The sequence below is a fragment of the Sturnira hondurensis genome, unplaced genomic scaffold (genome assembly GCF_014824575.4).
Source record: "Sturnira hondurensis isolate 20B ecotype Veracruz unplaced genomic scaffold, ASM1482457v3 Scaffold0022766, whole genome shotgun sequence".
NCBI lineage: Eukaryota > Metazoa > Chordata > Mammalia > Chiroptera > Phyllostomidae > Sturnira > Sturnira hondurensis.
The window spans coordinates 2,255,251-2,271,666 of NW_028095397.1; the positions used below are offsets into that span (position 1 = coordinate 2,255,251).

Below are 16,416 nucleotides of genomic sequence, written 5' to 3' on the forward strand. Positions count from 1 at the left end.
GGAGGAGGGCAATCCTCCCTGAAGGAGGGGGGCGGGGGGGCCACAGAGGGCTCGACTTTCTGAGTAAGGCTCTTCCCCTTCCTTTCACCCGGCACTTCAGATGTTTCCACAAACCGAAAATAAGAAGTTCGGGTTGGAACAACACAGCGCAGTTTCTGGATGTTGACGCCAGACCGTCTCCGTGTCGCACTGGGGTTGTTCCACGTGCCTGAAACGGCCCTCGCCGTTTCAGGTCCTCCTGGTAGCCCTGCCCCCCGTGGGCCTCACACGCCTCCCGGAGTCTCCGTGTGGTCCCGGCAGCATCCTCAGTGAACGGGCGAACCCCACGCTTCCAAATGCGCCCAATCCTCAGACACCTGTCCTGCCACCGAGTGATATCATGGCAATGCAAGTTGGATACGTTTGTTTTTCATTTGAATGGGTTTGAGAAGTCAGGGTAATGCTCTTTATTAATAACTACTCAAATCCACTGAGGGGTAAAACAAAACAAAACAAAACAAAACAAAACAAAAAAACAACGCAGATTTAACTGCAAATCCCCAGACTTTAGAACCACTTCTGTGCGAAGAAGGTGTGAACGCCACCGAGCGGGACCNAAATGCGCCCAGTCCTCAGACACCTGTCCTGCCACCGAGTGATGTCATGGCAACGCAAGTTGGATACGTTCGTTTTTCATTTGAATGGGTTTGAGAAGTCAGGGTAATGCTCTTTATTAATAACTACTCAAATCCACTGAGGGGTAAAACAAAACAAAACAAAACAAAACAAAAAAACAACGCAGATTTAACTGCAAATCCCCAGACTTCAGAACCACTTCTGTGCGAAGAAGGTGTGCACGCCACCGAGCGGGACCACTGGGTTGGGACTGTGCCTTTCGTCATACGTTCCTCCTGACAATGAACTAGGCGCCCAGCTGTATCAGGAATCGTTTCAACTCTCTCCCCTTTGTTTGTGGGGAGCCGCTCATGCGGTTTGAAGAGGATGCAACCTCCTCTGTCCTGCTTACAGGTCACCGACCCCAGAGACGCACGGAGCCTCGAGTCCAACCGGCCAAAGGCCTGAGCCCCTGTGAGAACTGGGGAGCAGGGAAGAACAAACAACCGCAGTGACAGTCCCCCGGGACACAGACAGGTACGTCAACAGGCAGCGTGGCTGCTCCCCACGGGGACTTGCTGAAACCATGGAGCCCCATAAACCCACCAGCCATGTGCTCAGGGGTCCCGGGGAGCAGTGTGTCCTCCACCTGCCAGTCTCATCTCGAGGACACAACTGGCCGTGCTGTGGGTCACAGAATCCTGGCCCCCCAGACTCGATCTGGGTCTCAGCTGTCACAAGCCTTTTCCCCCATCCAGGCCAAAGGGAACGGCACACGGTGGCGGGGCAGAAGACACGCAGCCGGGCTGAAGACACGAGTCACAGGGACCAGAAGAGTGGGGCCCTGGCCTGGCGCTCCCCGTGGCCGCGCACCCCTCTGCTCGCGCACACAACTTGCTGGGCGACTTTCTTTTCGGAGGAGAAATCTACAAAAACACAACAGGAAGAGGTTTCAGATTAAAAAGAAAAGATTCACCTGTCTTCTTTGGGCTTAGGGTGAGTGCAAACTTCTGAGCTGGTGAAAGAGAAATACTTCATTCATGAGCTGCCTGCAGGTGTGTGCCCAGACCCCCTGAGGCAGGAAGGGGGCAGTTCTCGTCTGAAGCCCTCACACACGCTTGCTGTGTTGTGAGGTCCCGTGTGGCCTGGTCCCAGTCACACCAGACACCTTTCCCATGTTCTTCCCGTGCAGCCTGGCATTTGGGCGGCTCGGGCATTTGCTCACGACAGCAAAGTCACTTGAGTGGCCATAAGGGGCAGTGCTTAACCTGCAGAAACATAACTTGCCAACTAAACTACTTTTAAAATAGGGCACTTGATCATCCAAGCCCTGGAAGAGACCTCGGTTCTCCTGGCGCACTCACACTGAGACTGCGGGCGTCGGTGAGGCCGGGGTGCAGAATGCGGTCTGTGCCGGGGGGGCCCCGACAAGGTGCCACAAGCAGGCACCACAGGAAGACACGTTCGAAGGGGCCCACTCGTGGAAACAGGACCAGAACCACAGACACGCCAAGGAATACGGGGCGCTCCTTGTTCGTGATGACAGCGTAGGCTGTGCCGATGTCCCCTCCCCGCCGCCCTGCGTCTGGTGTTTGAGACAGGCCAACCAGACATCTGAGTGACCGGGACCCAGTGATGGCCTTTTCAGGCAGAAGCGTGGCCCTTGCTGCACAAAGGCACCTCACACGCTGGGATCATCAGCTGGGACCCAGTGTAACCCCCCGAGATGCACAATCGGACAGATTGTGATTTAATCCGTCCACGGTGCCTACTCCTAGGCCTCTTACAATGCAAGGAAAAATAAACTCATTGGCCAGGGCCACTGTCCCCTTGCTCTCAGTGCGGAGACCGGGGCTTCCGGGACCACCCAGGGCAGAGTGGAAACCTGAACAAAAGCAAAGACGGGGCCTCCGGGGCCTCCGCTCCTGGAAGGGAAGCAGAGCATACCCTGTGGCGCAGGAGGGGAGACCCTTCCCTCGAGAGATGCAGCTCGGGGGGCGCAGGGCAAGAGAAACGACATGGGGAGTCACGGGGCCACAGGGCTGTGGCTTGCTGGTGGGCACCAACCCCTCCCCTCTCCCTCAGGGCAACAGTCACACCCTGTGCTTTGTGGGTACACGAGTGCGGGTGACGGGCATGAGGCTGGTGCGACCCCAGCAGGACTCAGGGATCTCGGTGGTGGAGGGAAGGCCCTGCCTCTCCCCAGGATCGGCGGTATCCGAAACTCCGCTGGTACTAAGAGGGGCCGGGAGGATGGCCCGCAGAGTGGCCAGAGGACCAAGGGAGCCCTGTCTGTCCCCTCCGTCCACTAACCTCTTAGAGCCGGGTGCCTGGGCCCCACCGGGAAGGAAACCTAGGTGAGTGGACGTCCCTCCCGCTGGGATGCCATGAGTGAGACACACCCGCCTCCCCTCCCCACAGGCCGGACTTCCATGGAAGAGAACCCCTGGTGCAGCTGTGACCCGTCTGGACTGACCATGCGACTGTCCTCCGAGACCACGGCCACGTGTAGTATACATGCACGTGTGTACATGCATGTGCATGCATACACATATGCACGTGCATACGGTTGTTAATTGCCATGTTTCACATTTGCTTTAGTATTTAATTAGAATATTTAGTATGTGCTTATGAATCCATATTTGAATAGGAATATATTTACCACCTATATTTCCAGATATTCCTGTACATTTGAAATACACTTTTACACGTCAACAGTCCCTTAGCAAAGTCTCCGAGTTCACCAGAAAGCTGACTTTTATCACATTATAAGGTGAAGGGTATTTCTCCTGTAATTTTTTTCTAAAAATGTAGAAATAGGCATAAAATTATCTATCTTCTATAATAACCACTGATAAGATGATTAAGAATGCATTTTTAAAAAGAAAAGTGTTGTTAATATTCATTCATCTGAATTGAAAATCATACTAAACATGGTCCCAACTTTTTTTCTTACATTTTTTAAGTAGCTTTCACTATTTATAGTAGTTCCTTCTACTGCTTCACACAGCCAGGAACTAAGACACACGCAACCGACCCAGCCGTTTCCGCATCATAGAATCACACGTAACGTTTACACACAAAGACCGTTGTAAACAGACACAATCTGCAGAGCAAACATTTCGACTTTTGGGACAGGACTGTGGGAATTTATCTGGATATAATGTGCACAGACCGTGTGGTATTTCACTTCGTGTGCAGCGTGGACTGCAGACAGTCCACACCACCCGGTGCCCACAGCCTGGACGTGGGGTCGGACTGGCTGGGCCTGTCTGCCGTCCGCCAACAACTAGCTCGCCCTGTGGACTGGCCCCATCCCCGCTCTGGGCCTCGGCTGCCACACCGTAAACCAGGGCCACAGCCACACTCATTTCATGGGGTTCATGTGAGGCTTCTCAGACATGATATCTGCAAAGCTGTTTCTGGTATTCAGTTCGTGTTATGTATGGACTGAACTGTGTGCTCCTACGAGGTACGCTTGGGTCCTAACCCCGCTAACTGTGCATTGACTTAGAAGCAGGGACTTTTTAGACATGGTCGAGTTCACAGGAGGTTCTGCTGGGCCAGGCAGAGGCAGTACGACCAGTGTCCTTCTCAGGACTGGCACCTGTGGCCCCAGATGGAGAGGCAAGACTGCCCTGCAAGGGGAGCCGAGGGCAGCTGCTAGAGTTGGGGAGAAGGAAGGAGGGGCCCTCCCTTCCGGGCTCTGGAAGCAGGCACCTCAATTTTGGACTTGGAGCCTCTGGCGCTGGGAGGGAATGTGTTCTGCTGTTCAAGCAACCCCCCGTTTGTGGTCCTGGCTGGACCAGCCCTGGAAAGAGAAGTCAGCCGACTGATGCAACCAGCTGTTCCTAGACATCATCAGAGGCCAATCGGATCGGCTGGGCTTTGATCTCGTTAGATGGAGAAGTCATCCTGCCGGCGAGCACCACAGTGCACATGCCCACACCCACGCCTCCCCTGGTGCCTGCACCTGGACCCCCAGCTCTCCAGCAAAGGCCCTCTCTGCACCAGGAGAAAGGCAGGTGCAGAGCACTGGGCAGGCAGCAGTGGGGGCGGACCACACAGACTAGGAAGCGAGCGACTCGCCTTCAGGCCACACTGGCCCTCCCGCACCGTAACCGCTCCAGAAGCATGGGCATTATTTCACATCCACTCTGGTAACCGATGGAGCCAGACTGAACCGTTCCTTGTAAAACCACGTTTCTACCCAGAAGCTCTGACCCCTGCCCATGGGGGGCTTCGGCGTGTAAAAACACCGTGCTTCAGTGCTGCGCTGAGAGAAAAGCAAATGAGTCCTCCGTGCCTTGGAAACCTGTGTCTAAATAGTTAATTTTTTAAAGAAGACTCAGTGTCCCCAAAACACTCTGAAATAGCCACAGACACCAACTGACAGCAAAGCTGGACACATGTGGCCCCAAAGGCTGTGCGGTACTCAGCACCCACTGACCTAGCCCCGACTCCGCGTGGAGCCCTGCTCTGGGCCCCCACTTTTAGAGGACCTCGCGCTGGCCCTCCCTCAGCCGCACCTTGTCTCATGGTGTCAGGCTGCCTTCCTCTAGAATAAGGTTCTGTTTCACCGCAGATCCCAGAATCCTCTGCCCAGGTGACTGGCCCTGCTTCCTCATGGCACCCCCATCCCAGGCCTGGGCACAGCACTGCTTGTGGACTGTCGAGGGGCACGTGGACGAAGTTGGGGTGTACCAGCTGGCCACCCTTACATCCCCAGTCAGACCCACCCAGGGCAAGTGGGAGGGGTAGGAGAGGCTGGGGCTCAGTCTGCCTGCCCCTCCCTGTCCTGACGCAGACCTGGCTGGGCTCTGAGCCTTCTCGGTCCTGCCCTGGCCTTCCTGCTGAGTGTGCCCACAGGAGGGGACACACTCACACCATTTCCCATCTGGCTCATCCCTTCACTCCTCGCGCCCCAGGGAGCAGCCCCAGCCCCCAGCCCAGGAAAGCACAGGAGGGCCTGGCGAGGTCAGAGAAGCTTCACTGCCGTCCACCTCTGACCTTTGCACAGTCACCGGCTGCTGCCTTACAGACACTTAATGCAGCAGCCTCAGGGCCACCGTTTCAGACTGAGTTGTCACACAGAGGGACAATTATAAAGGGAAGATGCCAGGATAAAAATGTAATGTGCGTTGTATATTGGGGTCAGAAAAACAGACCTGTCAGCGATCACGGTGATCAATGAAAACCAAGACCCAGGGCAACCCATAAAGCACACACACTCACTAATTAACACACACTAATTTAAACACTCAGAACAACTCAGAATCACTAACTCAAATTCAGAATACAGTTCTGAAGGGTCATCTTCATTTAAATATAAGTATTTGAAGTACTTACGAACAAAACTTATAGGCATTTTAAGAAATAATTTTTGTTTATAGAGTACCAGAGATGATGTAACTTTTCCACTCACTTTTTCCTTCTCTTGCTTGAGTGTGGTTATTTGCACCCAAAATACAGGGCATCCTGACTAGTGTATATTCTCGGATGGTGGGGATGTAAATACACCAGTCCTACGATCAGACGGCCAGTGCTATTTGAACAACAATATCTGTACAATAACAGAATCCTAAACCGACGTTTGCCTAACAATCAACACCACACAACTATCTTTAAGAATCTGAGAAGTTGGGTTGCACCTCCCAATCAGAAGGACATTTCCAACTAAATGAACCAAAAGCACCAAGAGCCACCACTGAAATGCATGACAGCACAGAGGGCCTGTGGCAAGGGGACCACAGAGCGTCCCCCGGTTCCTACGACCTGGCTGGAGCTCGAAACGGCAGCGGCTTAGGAAGCAGGAAAGGGGCAGTCGTGCCCCACGCTGGTAGGTTTGCGAGGGAGGAGTCTGTCTGCGGCGTCCCCCCAGCCAGGGCCAGCCCGGTGCCAGCTGCAGGGCTGCGTCAGGAGGCAAAGGACCCGTTCCCAACAGCAGCAGGGCTGCCGGGTCGGTTCCGGCAGGGCCCCGCGGGCCCAGTTGGGTTAGTTCCTACTGTGTTTTCCCCGCACCGAGGCTCACGTCAGACAGCGGCTTTCACCTGCGATGCTCCCCACGCCAGTGCGTAGCACGGACCGTGTATGCTGCATGCCCGTGAGAAGAAGAGGGAACTGAGGGCTGGGTACCAGTCACACAGCCACCCAACTCAAAACCCCATCCGCATTCCAGCATTCGTTATTGTAGAAAATTCAACAGGAAGGTGGGGAGGTTTGCAGGGGCCCAACAGGATGTGAGGCAGGGCACAGGTTTGGGGGGTCCCCACCCCGGACGTTAGTCCCAGGGCCGAGTCTTACTAACTGTGACTTAGGCGTGTGACTGACGTTCTCCAAGCCTCAGTTTCCTTATCTGTAAAATGGTGTCATCGTAAGACCTACTGGAGAGCACTGCTGTGAAAACCAGCACAAAGTTTTCAAAATTCCTAGGTCAGTGCATACTAGAGACTTACTCTCTGTGTTATGTCTGTAGCTGCCCACACAGCATGTTCGTGCATCACAGAACTCACTCTACTTCTTCCCAAGACGGCAGACATCCATAGGTCTCACGGACTAACTGTGAAATTCTGGTTTTGCATGTTTTATTCCGTTTCTGGTGATCATCGCGGTCCATTTCTGTTTTATATGATGATTAGCCTCTGTACCATTGGTCCAGGAAGAGTCCCACCGTGATTTATAAATGACCTGATGACACCCCTGAATTCTCTCCTGAGTAACTGCGTTTTCTAGTGAGAAAACTCCCATTCCGGAAAAAAAATGTCTTTAATGTTCCTTCCAGACCAATGTAAAGTGGAAAATGATAATGGGGCGACAACTCGTCTATTAAGCGGCGATGGATCTCAGAAACGCAGGTGCAGGCAGTGGTCATTAGGGCTAACAGCGCGCCTTCCTGATAAAAGCTCTCCATCTCGGCCGGAGCCTCAGCGCTTCGTTGAAGCCGGTGGTTCTGGCTGTAGTAGGAAGCAAAGGAGAAAGGAAGCCGGCAGTTTTCTAAGCACCTGGACACCCGACTCTAGAGTTTTCACCTTTTGTCTTCGTTCTCTACAATACTGCCCTAAGCCTCGGCCCCTCCCGAGGCTGTGAACAGCCCTCCGGGTTGTGCATGGCACCTCAGCAGGCTCCCTGCGCGCAGACCACCCGAAGAGCCCTCGGACATGTGGGCTTCACCACCTGCACGGGGCACCCCTGCCTCCCTTCCCCCATCCACCCTGGACACCTCGTCCTGGGAACTACAGGGCTGTGATCTGAATAAGTACGGCCTGGACTGGGAATGGGGCTCATCTTCAGCTTTTCTAGACAGATTCACATCCCTGGAAATGAGCAGCTTAGGGTCAGTGGTGCGTGTCAGAGGGGATTTTAAATGTATGTATCGCTGGCTTTTGGCTCTGCGTGAGGCGAGAAGTGGGGTTCTGCTTACTGCCAGTTCTTACAGCCCACTCCCGGGTGGCCTCAGGAGAGTGGGTTCTGGAAAGAGGGAGAGGAACGGCACACCAAAGAGAAGTCCGATAAACGCGGTGGGCACTTTCGGGGTCACTCTGTAGCTCCTCCGCACACCTGGAGGTGGGCGTTGGGGCCGCCCGGGCCTGAACTGGAGTCTGACGTTTCGTCATGAGGGACCGAGTTCTGAGCCTTCGGTTTCCTCTGTCCGCCTGCCAGCGACAGGGAAACATCTGCCCGGCAAATCCAACCCGACCGAGTGGATGTGCATCTGGCCTTTGGAGGGGGATCACAGAGCCGCTGCTGTCCTAAGGCAGCGCTGCTTCCTTTCCACGCGGGCCCCAGAGGGACCGCTGCCTCTGAGGGTGGCAGGGAGCGGAGCCAGCACGGAGACCCCTGGGTGTCTGCGGAGACCCCTCCTCTTTCCCGAGGAGCCCAGCTCAACCTCAGGCGAGTCCCACTGGGGCGGCACGAGCGGCGCAACCTTCAAGTAGGTGGTCCCCGAGCACCAGGGAAAGCGTGCTGAGCAAACCCCCCCGAGACACCATTAGAATGCACACACGAGAGAACACTCCGTCCAGCTGTGGTTTCGCTATCGGCCTTGCGCTGCCCATCTGGCGGAAGCGGGTCGGGAGCACGCGGCCAGCAGTCTGGCCGTGTGGACGAAGGAGAGTGATCACCGCTGCGGGGACTTCCCACAGAGCAGGGCGGCACACGCGGGTACCAGGAGGCTCGGCGGCCTTCAGTGCACGGGCCACGCAAAGTCCTTCCTACCCGACCGCCAGCACCCTCGCCCAGCTCTTGCTTCCCTCGGCACCACGACCATCCCCCCACCCCTCTGAAACCCAGGCTGCTGAAGGCCGGCGGGTCCTGCTTGGGGGGGGGGGGGGGGCACGTGTTCTTTCTTCAGAACAGACGTGTTTTGGATATCTGCCGAAGCATAAACACTTCTGTAAAACTCACTATAGCCCATGAATAAAAACAAAGCCATTTCCTGTCAACAAATACTTTTTTAAAAGAAAGAAACAAAGAAAGAAGAGAAAAGAAAGAAAACCCTCACACTGGAGGCAACGGGAAGACCAGGAAAACCAAAGACAAGTTCAGTGTTCTCTGGTGGATCGAGCCAGAAATCTGAGCCGTGCAGTGGGGACAGGGCAGGAGCAGGACTCTCTGTCCCTTTGTCCCTGTCCCCGAGAACCAGTCTCTGACGCGCTCAGGTGGGTTAGACGAGAGCGGCCAGGAGACGAGGGGCAGCCTGCACCCTGAGGTTCACACCAGCTGAGAAGAGTCAGATGTGGGGCGTCAGCGACCGCGTTCACCATTTGGCACGAGTCAGGCGCGACAGGCCTGGATTTCAAGAGACAGCGCCAAGGCCAGTGTCTTTGCACTGACCCCCCCCCCGCCACGCCCCCCCCTCCCGGAAGAGAGCATCCTCGGCTTCACCTGCCCACGAGGCTGCTCCATCTTTCTGCTCCTCGCACTCACCCTGCCCCCCCCCGCTCCACTTCTCTGCGAGGCAGAGTTTGCAGACCTTCCTTCTCTGCTCAGTTAGGCCTGGGGAGGCCTTCTCTGACAGTGAGCCAATAGGGGGCACTGGCCAGGCTGGCGGACACTGGAAGTGGGCAGTTAGTACAGCCCGACCCCATGCTCCCCCCGACACCGCGGCTCCGGCTCCTCCGTGCACGGGGAGCTGCAGAGGAAATGACATCACCTCTGGGTTTTATCTCCTCGTTCATTCTTAGATGTCTCAGATAACACCAAGGGTGAGTGACTGCGTTTCCTGTTCCAGGAGAAGTTGCCGAAAGAAGGTGAATATACTGTCATTGTACAAACACTATTGCACACGCTTTACTTCAGGCTTAGAAACGAGCGTGACAAATTCCTCTAAAATTAATTCTGGGAGTTTTGGTAACACCAACTGTTACACTGAGATTTTCTTTCTTTACATACTGCTTGAAAATGTCAGCCGTTACACACTGTTTATACAGAGTGTTTTTTCAAATACAGGCCTCCCGTGATGACAATTTCACAGGATCCGATGGCCTTAGCTTGTGATTGACGGGGAAAGCTGGACGAGCTCTTAGGGTTAGTAAATTTCAGCCTTCTTCACATAAATGAAGATTCCAAGAAAACTGTCATTTTTACTTCTACATAAACTTGAAGGACTTACTGGTTTTACAGTCAAACTCTCCCAAGAAATGTTTTTCCAATTCCCCAAGCCCTAGGGACTAACTTCTAAGTAAACTTCTGTCTCTTTGTATCGCCCACAACATTAATTTACTTCCACGCTCTGTAAAAAATGTTTAAGGAATCATGGCTACATTTGGAGACGCCCAGAAATGTCTCGGCGAGGACTGCAAGCGAAGGAGCCGGTGAGGAAAACAGATCTGGGACAGGAGAGCAGGGGGAGGTGGCGGCAAGTCCAGGGTCACGGAAGATGCTCGTGAAGTCCTGACCTTCCTGCACCCCTCACAGTCTCTTGTCCTTCCTTGGGAAAAGGGCTTGAGTCCCATTCAGGTACAAAGTGGGGGGGCCGGCAGGGTCACGCCCTCTGTAGTGATTCGCTGGGAAAATTTAGGGAAAATCTCAGGTTCTTTGCATAATCAGAAGTGCAGTTAATAAGCACAAGAGGAGAGGGGAGTTGTCTGACCAAATGCAAGACACAGGAAAACGCACTGTTTTTCTCCCTGTGTGCAGATTCTGTTTCCGTAGGCAGACTCGAGAGGGTCGTGGTGGGGGCGGGGGTACCGCTGCCCAGGGGGAAGGCAGGCCTCGTGGGGCCGACTCCCTCAGGCTGACTGTCCAAGCCAATTCCACTCACAAATAATTGCCCCACGGCCCTGCCGTCTTGCCCGGGTAGACACAGCCGTGGAGGGCAACTGAAGTGGGTCACTTTTTCTTGGATCCTTTAAGAACATCCTTTCAATTGGAAAGTGTCAAGCACTATTTTTCCCGGATGGAGCGATATCCATAGCAGTTCAGTGTAAGTCTGCACGAGAAGAGGCATCTCTCAGGCGGTTTTTGCTTTATTCCCTTTGCTTTTCTTTACACATAAAAAATGTCCTCTGGGTAGAGTCAGGTATGTTGTCAAAAATGACCCATATAAAACGTTTTATGCGTGTTCAAGGAATTAGAGCTCAGTTTGATACCTTGCCATTAAGGGTGACAGGGGTGTGTCCTGTGGACCCAGCATCGCCGCATGAATGACAGTCAATGTGGACCCTGCCGCCCTGCAGACTGGGAGTTGAGGTGCCGTAGAGACTCTATCTGTGCCACAGTCCCAGAGACAGACATGCTTTTACAAAAACAGAGCGCTCGCTGGCTGACGTGCGAGTTCTTACTTACCGGGTGCCTCTCTGGACCCTGCGCAGCTCCAAGCCCGGCAGGTGCACTGGGGTCCCACAGGTGGACGCCAAGGCCACAGTGGCAGGTGGGCAAGCACACCTGAGGAGAGGAAGGCTGTCGTTCACCGGGAGTGGGCGCCCCGCAGAGCCTCGCTGACACTCGCCTTACCCAACCTCGTGGCTCAGTTTCAGCCCGAAGCTTCAGCCCGCTTCTGGCAACATCCCAACTCAAAGCAGTAGGCACCTCACGGCGGACCCTGGGCCGCCCCAGATGAGCCCACGGGCCGGATTTACTTCTGGCGAAACTAAAATGATTTTCTAGTTTTGAAGAAATGCGAAAGACTTTAAAGTTCCGTAGAGCTAACTTGGCATTTCTGACGGTCCCCACAGAGGGAATGCCCTCTACTCGGGAAGAAGCAGCCAATGAACAGAACTGGCACCCTTGCACTGCAGGCGGAGGGAGACCCTCACGGCCTCGCAAACGTCCAAAGAGATTGTAGGTGACCGTTACTAGGGTCACGACGGAACGATGGGGTAGAAGGTGCCCGTGCCCAGGAAGGCACGCCGTTCTCACCAAAGAGGCCAACATAACTGTTGTAGTTTTCCACTGTGGATGGTGTAAATAGCTTCAAGGAATCCCAAGGCAACGTATTTCCCAGGTGGGAGTGTGTGTAGAAGGAAATCTCCCTTTGTGCACACACACGCCAAGCTCGTGCTTCCAGCCACGTCACCTGTGGAGCGTGTGTTTCTCTGGAGTGTTGGGGCTGACAGCCCCGAGCACGTCTGCCTACTACCACCAAGTGCCACGGGCAGTGTGAGGGCGCCAGGCCACCTGTAGCGCGGCTCGCACGTGCCTTTAGTCAGGACTTCAAGAATGCTGCCCTTGGGAATTCGTGTGCAAGGGACACCCCAGCCAGAGGCTGGAGATTTGGGTGAGGGGCCGCGTACCTGTTTTAATTGCCTTTCCAGTTTTTCTTTCTCCATCTGACAAGCTTTTAACTACGGACAAAACAAAGGCATTGGTTTATCAGAAAGAGTCCAGGTGGTCAGTTCTGCAGGCCCTCTCTCTGGGACCTGCTCAGGGGCTGGGGGGCGGGGGAGCCGCTGATGGCGGGAATGCCGGGGAAAATGGTTGCGTTTTGGGTTTCCCAGACATGTGTCGGCCCTCTCCTGAAATTCCCAAGGGAAGTTTGGAGAGTTGGGTAGTTTTAAATTGTTGTTCCAATTTGTTCGGGGCGAAGTCTCAGTTTTAGGTTGCTATATTTAGTTAACGTATAGGACTAGATATAGATACACATGAAGATATGGATATAGAAACAGCTTCTATTACTGATCGAATGTAACTGGAATTAGTCAGCCATGCATTCAAAGGCTCCCGTGATGGCACGTTCCACGGCGTGTCCCACCACAATCTCCTGTCTGTTGAAAGGTACTGCCTGATTTTGCAAATCAAATATTCTGTAGCTCATTTCCTTGTCTTAAGCCAAGATTCTGTTGGCTACATTTTCCTCATTAACATCCACATTTACCCATCACGGTAGCTTCCTGAGACTACTTTTAATACATTCTATTAGACTTAACTTTAGTACGTGTACATTTAATATGTTCTACCCCAAGAAGCTGGCTAACATTATCTGGCTTCTTCAAGGGTGCTCCAGTTAACTTTAATCTGGTTCCACTAGATATATAAATGACATTTAGAAATAGGTATTTTTTGGAAGGCAGGGACATTCCAACATAGCCCTTCAAAGAAAATGGCAAGAATTTAGCAAGACTTCACTGGGAGTTTCGGACTTGAATTGGAGTGCTAGGAAGGTCGACTCCCATTCTCCCAAAATAAATATTGTGAGAAAAGATCAAAGGAATTAGACTTTATAAAAGACTTTGCCACCCACTTGCTTGGGTAGCTCCTAACTGCACTTGACTGAAAAAGGGGTCTCTAGTTGTTTCCAGTTCCTTACAAGATTGTTTAAACACGGCTTCATCGTCCCAGGTGCTAACCTCTCAAAGACATCCAGTGTCAACTAGCAGAAGCCAAAGAGTCTTGAGTTTTCTCTCAAGTGAGAAACTGAAAGCACAACACGCTCGTGCTGGCAAAGATGACTTTGTTTTGACTCGTACCTTAGACTTCAGCTTGTTCACCTGGGATTGGCAGGTCTGGTTACTTTGCTCTAGTGCCTCCTTCTCCTGATTAAGTCTTTCCCGGTCCGATCGCTCCCTGTTGAAGTCCTCTTCATATATTTGCACCTAGGAAACATTAACCTGTGGTCACTGGTGGCCTCCTCCTCTCGTACGCCCTCTGCCCGACCTCAGGAGGGGTGTTATCTGGGCTTGTCCAATTGGTGGGGTCCTCTTTCTGTGGACATTGCTTCATGGTGGGACCCCATCCTAACGCACAGGACTACGATTCAATCTTTCACTTCATTAGGAATGGAGCCCTCAACTGTGTCCTTCGTGAACACGACTCTTGAATTCAGGAGTAAAGTAATAACATGGATATTTTGAAAGAGATTACCCTCAGCCATTATTTTGCTGCCTATCCCATTATTTGGGATGGCCTCTTCCAGCACAAAGGGTCCCTGTTTTAGCTCGAGTGACCCAGCCCCGGCACAAGGCTCAGATGTATGAACACTGCTTAGGGTTCTCCAGGTCAGTTCGCTGCCTCTAGCTGTTAAGTGACATGCTGTTTCCAAATGTAAACTCTGCACTCAACACAAAATAGAACAGGAAGGCTCATGCATGTGAAAAAGCAAAGCATGGCTGTTCAAAGGTTTTCACAGGGATTGCCCCCGGAATTTTGGAGGAAAATTATAAAAAAAGAAACACAGTGATGTTTCAGTGGAACACCTCTCCTGAGGTAGCCCAAATATTCCAGACAAGTAAGTAAATCAAAGAAAAAACAGGTTTAATTATTGTTGGTTTTAATTGGCATGGTGTTGACTACTGGCCTGACAACTAGTATGTGGACCTGTGGGAATAAAGGAAGCAAAGAAACTCCAAGACCGTGAGTTAAGTTCCAACTCACATCGGCACCTCATAGTTAGGACTCTGTCTGTGAACACGCGTGCACGTGGCAGCGTCACCACCAACAGTGCAACACGTTTGAACTAGTGGTTCATCAGTTACCTACACCAACGCTCTGTAAACAGCGAGGGAAGGGCCCGGACACATTTTGAAAGGCAAACTCCCCCGAATGTCTGCAGGTGCACCGCCCCACGGCCCCCTGCCCTCCCCTTGACCACGCCCCTCGGCGCTCACCTGCTGTTTGAGAACCTCCATTTCTGTTCTCATCTCCTCGAGGCTGCACCCCTTCTCTGACCCCCGCAGCCAGTCCTCAGGGAAGGACGCACCCTCGATTTTCAAGGCGTCCTGAAGAGCCTGTGTGGTGACAGAAGCACCTTGATGATCCGAGAGTTACGCAGCTGGGGTTTCTCTGTACCGGTTACATCGGCCCCAGATGCACCCACAAGGCAGAATCTTTTTCACGCTGCGTTGGTGACTGAATGGCTTCCTTCTTTCTGGTTTTCTCCCGTGTGTGTATTTTGTTGAGAATCTGCCTTTTCTCTATGATGCTCACGCCATTCAACTCACACTGCTATTCCGAGGGGCTTTGCCCGCAGAGCCCCTCCTCCTATCCAACTGCGGAACGGTAACGCAGCCGTACCTTTTCTCTCGGTTCTGTCTTTCCCCAGATTCTCTGCGTCAGTCAAATTTGAGTGGATCCTCTACCAGCAATGATCTGAATCTAAGAAGCATCACAGCTCCCTGGAGAGGAGGCAGCAGGCCCGGCCCTGGGCTCCGCCTCCAGAGAGCCGACTCAGAAGGCTGGGGTAGGGTCGGAGACCCCACTCTCCTCAGAAGCAGATACTGCAGGTCCCAGGTCACATTTTGAGTTATTCTGCCATACAACCAGGCCCCCGGCAGGAGAGAGAGAACTGCCTGGAAATGTGAGCCCAGGAGCACGGCCCCCTGCCCCACCCCCTGGCATAGCACACCCTGGGCTGGCCACAGTCCTGTTACTCCCCACGAAGACACCTGTGCACTCACACGCGGAGAACAAGTGCTCGGCTTTCCTGGCACTCAGCACAACTTGGCGTTTGCACCCTGGGTGAGGAGGTGAAGGAAACCAGAGACATTGGGGTTTGCCAATGGGATCACCATGCTTACTCCTGCACGCTGTCAGGTTGTGTGAACGGCACCACCTCTACTCAGAGGCCCTTCGGTTCGTGGTGAGTTTATGAGAACAGACGCCAAGCCCTGGGATGGGACGTGCCTCATCCTGGGTGGTCTCGGGGCTTGAGCGCCGTGTACCTACTGGCTTGGGATCAGGGTCCTCTACGCAAACCAGCGTGGTTCACTCTCAGAGCCGCGAGCACTCGCATCCTCTGGAACGCGCTAACGGCCACGACGATGTCATTTTGACGGCACCATGAGCTACTTCCTGCCCTGCACCCTGTGCAGTGGAGTCGGGAGGGCAGGAAAAGCTCGGCCGCCTGTGTCCTGGAGTGAGTGCGGACGGATTCGGCTCGGGCCACGGAATGTCTCCATCTGCAGTTACCGCCCAGACTGGAGCCCACATCGTTTCTTAGGAGGTCACAAGAGAAACAGGACTTTTCTGAATCCTCCAAGAAGAATTTAAAGAACCAGAAAAACTGTTCACTAATTTATGTTTTCGTTAACGTGTTGGTGAGCCTCAGTTCTAGGAACTATCGTGATAGTTACAATTTTTTTTAAATGTGCCGGGAAGTAGTAGAGACAGTGGGGTGGGCGAGCCCCTCTGCAACAAACCCGCTCTCTCTGCGGGTCACGTGAGGTTTGCATTTCCTGGTCTACCTTTCACGTTCATCGGGCTTCTAGAAATCTCCCAAATGAGTCACCAATGAAAGGTGAGCCTCGCAGAGCGGGGCTTTCCAGCTTCCCTGAGCAAACACCCGCAGCCCGTGCCAGGAGAGTAGACCGATCCCTGCCTGGCAGCCTGGAGGTGCCCCACACACCCGCATCTCACTGTGCCAGCAGAGTCTGCGCGTGCAGTTTGCCC

General features: G+C 53.4%; 1 protein-coding gene across 1 annotated transcript in view; it reads right to left on the reverse strand.

Moving 5' to 3' along the window:
• Positions 1-655: 655 nt before the first annotated feature.
• TNIP3 (TNFAIP3 interacting protein 3) overlaps positions 656-16,416 on the reverse strand; it is a 34,613-nt gene continuing 18,852 nt past the window's right edge. The window contains exons 7-11 of the mRNA XM_037036308.1: positions 14,637-14,756; positions 13,500-13,625; positions 12,327-12,377; positions 11,380-11,478; positions 656-1,520 (exon numbers count right to left, since the gene is read on the reverse strand). Coding sequence (XP_036892203.1) covers positions 1,329-1,520; positions 11,380-11,478; positions 12,327-12,377; positions 13,500-13,625; positions 14,637-14,756 — 588 coding nt within the window. The 3' untranslated portion in view covers positions 656-1,328. The remainder of the gene's footprint in view (positions 1,521-11,379; positions 11,479-12,326; positions 12,378-13,499; positions 13,626-14,636; positions 14,757-16,416) is intronic.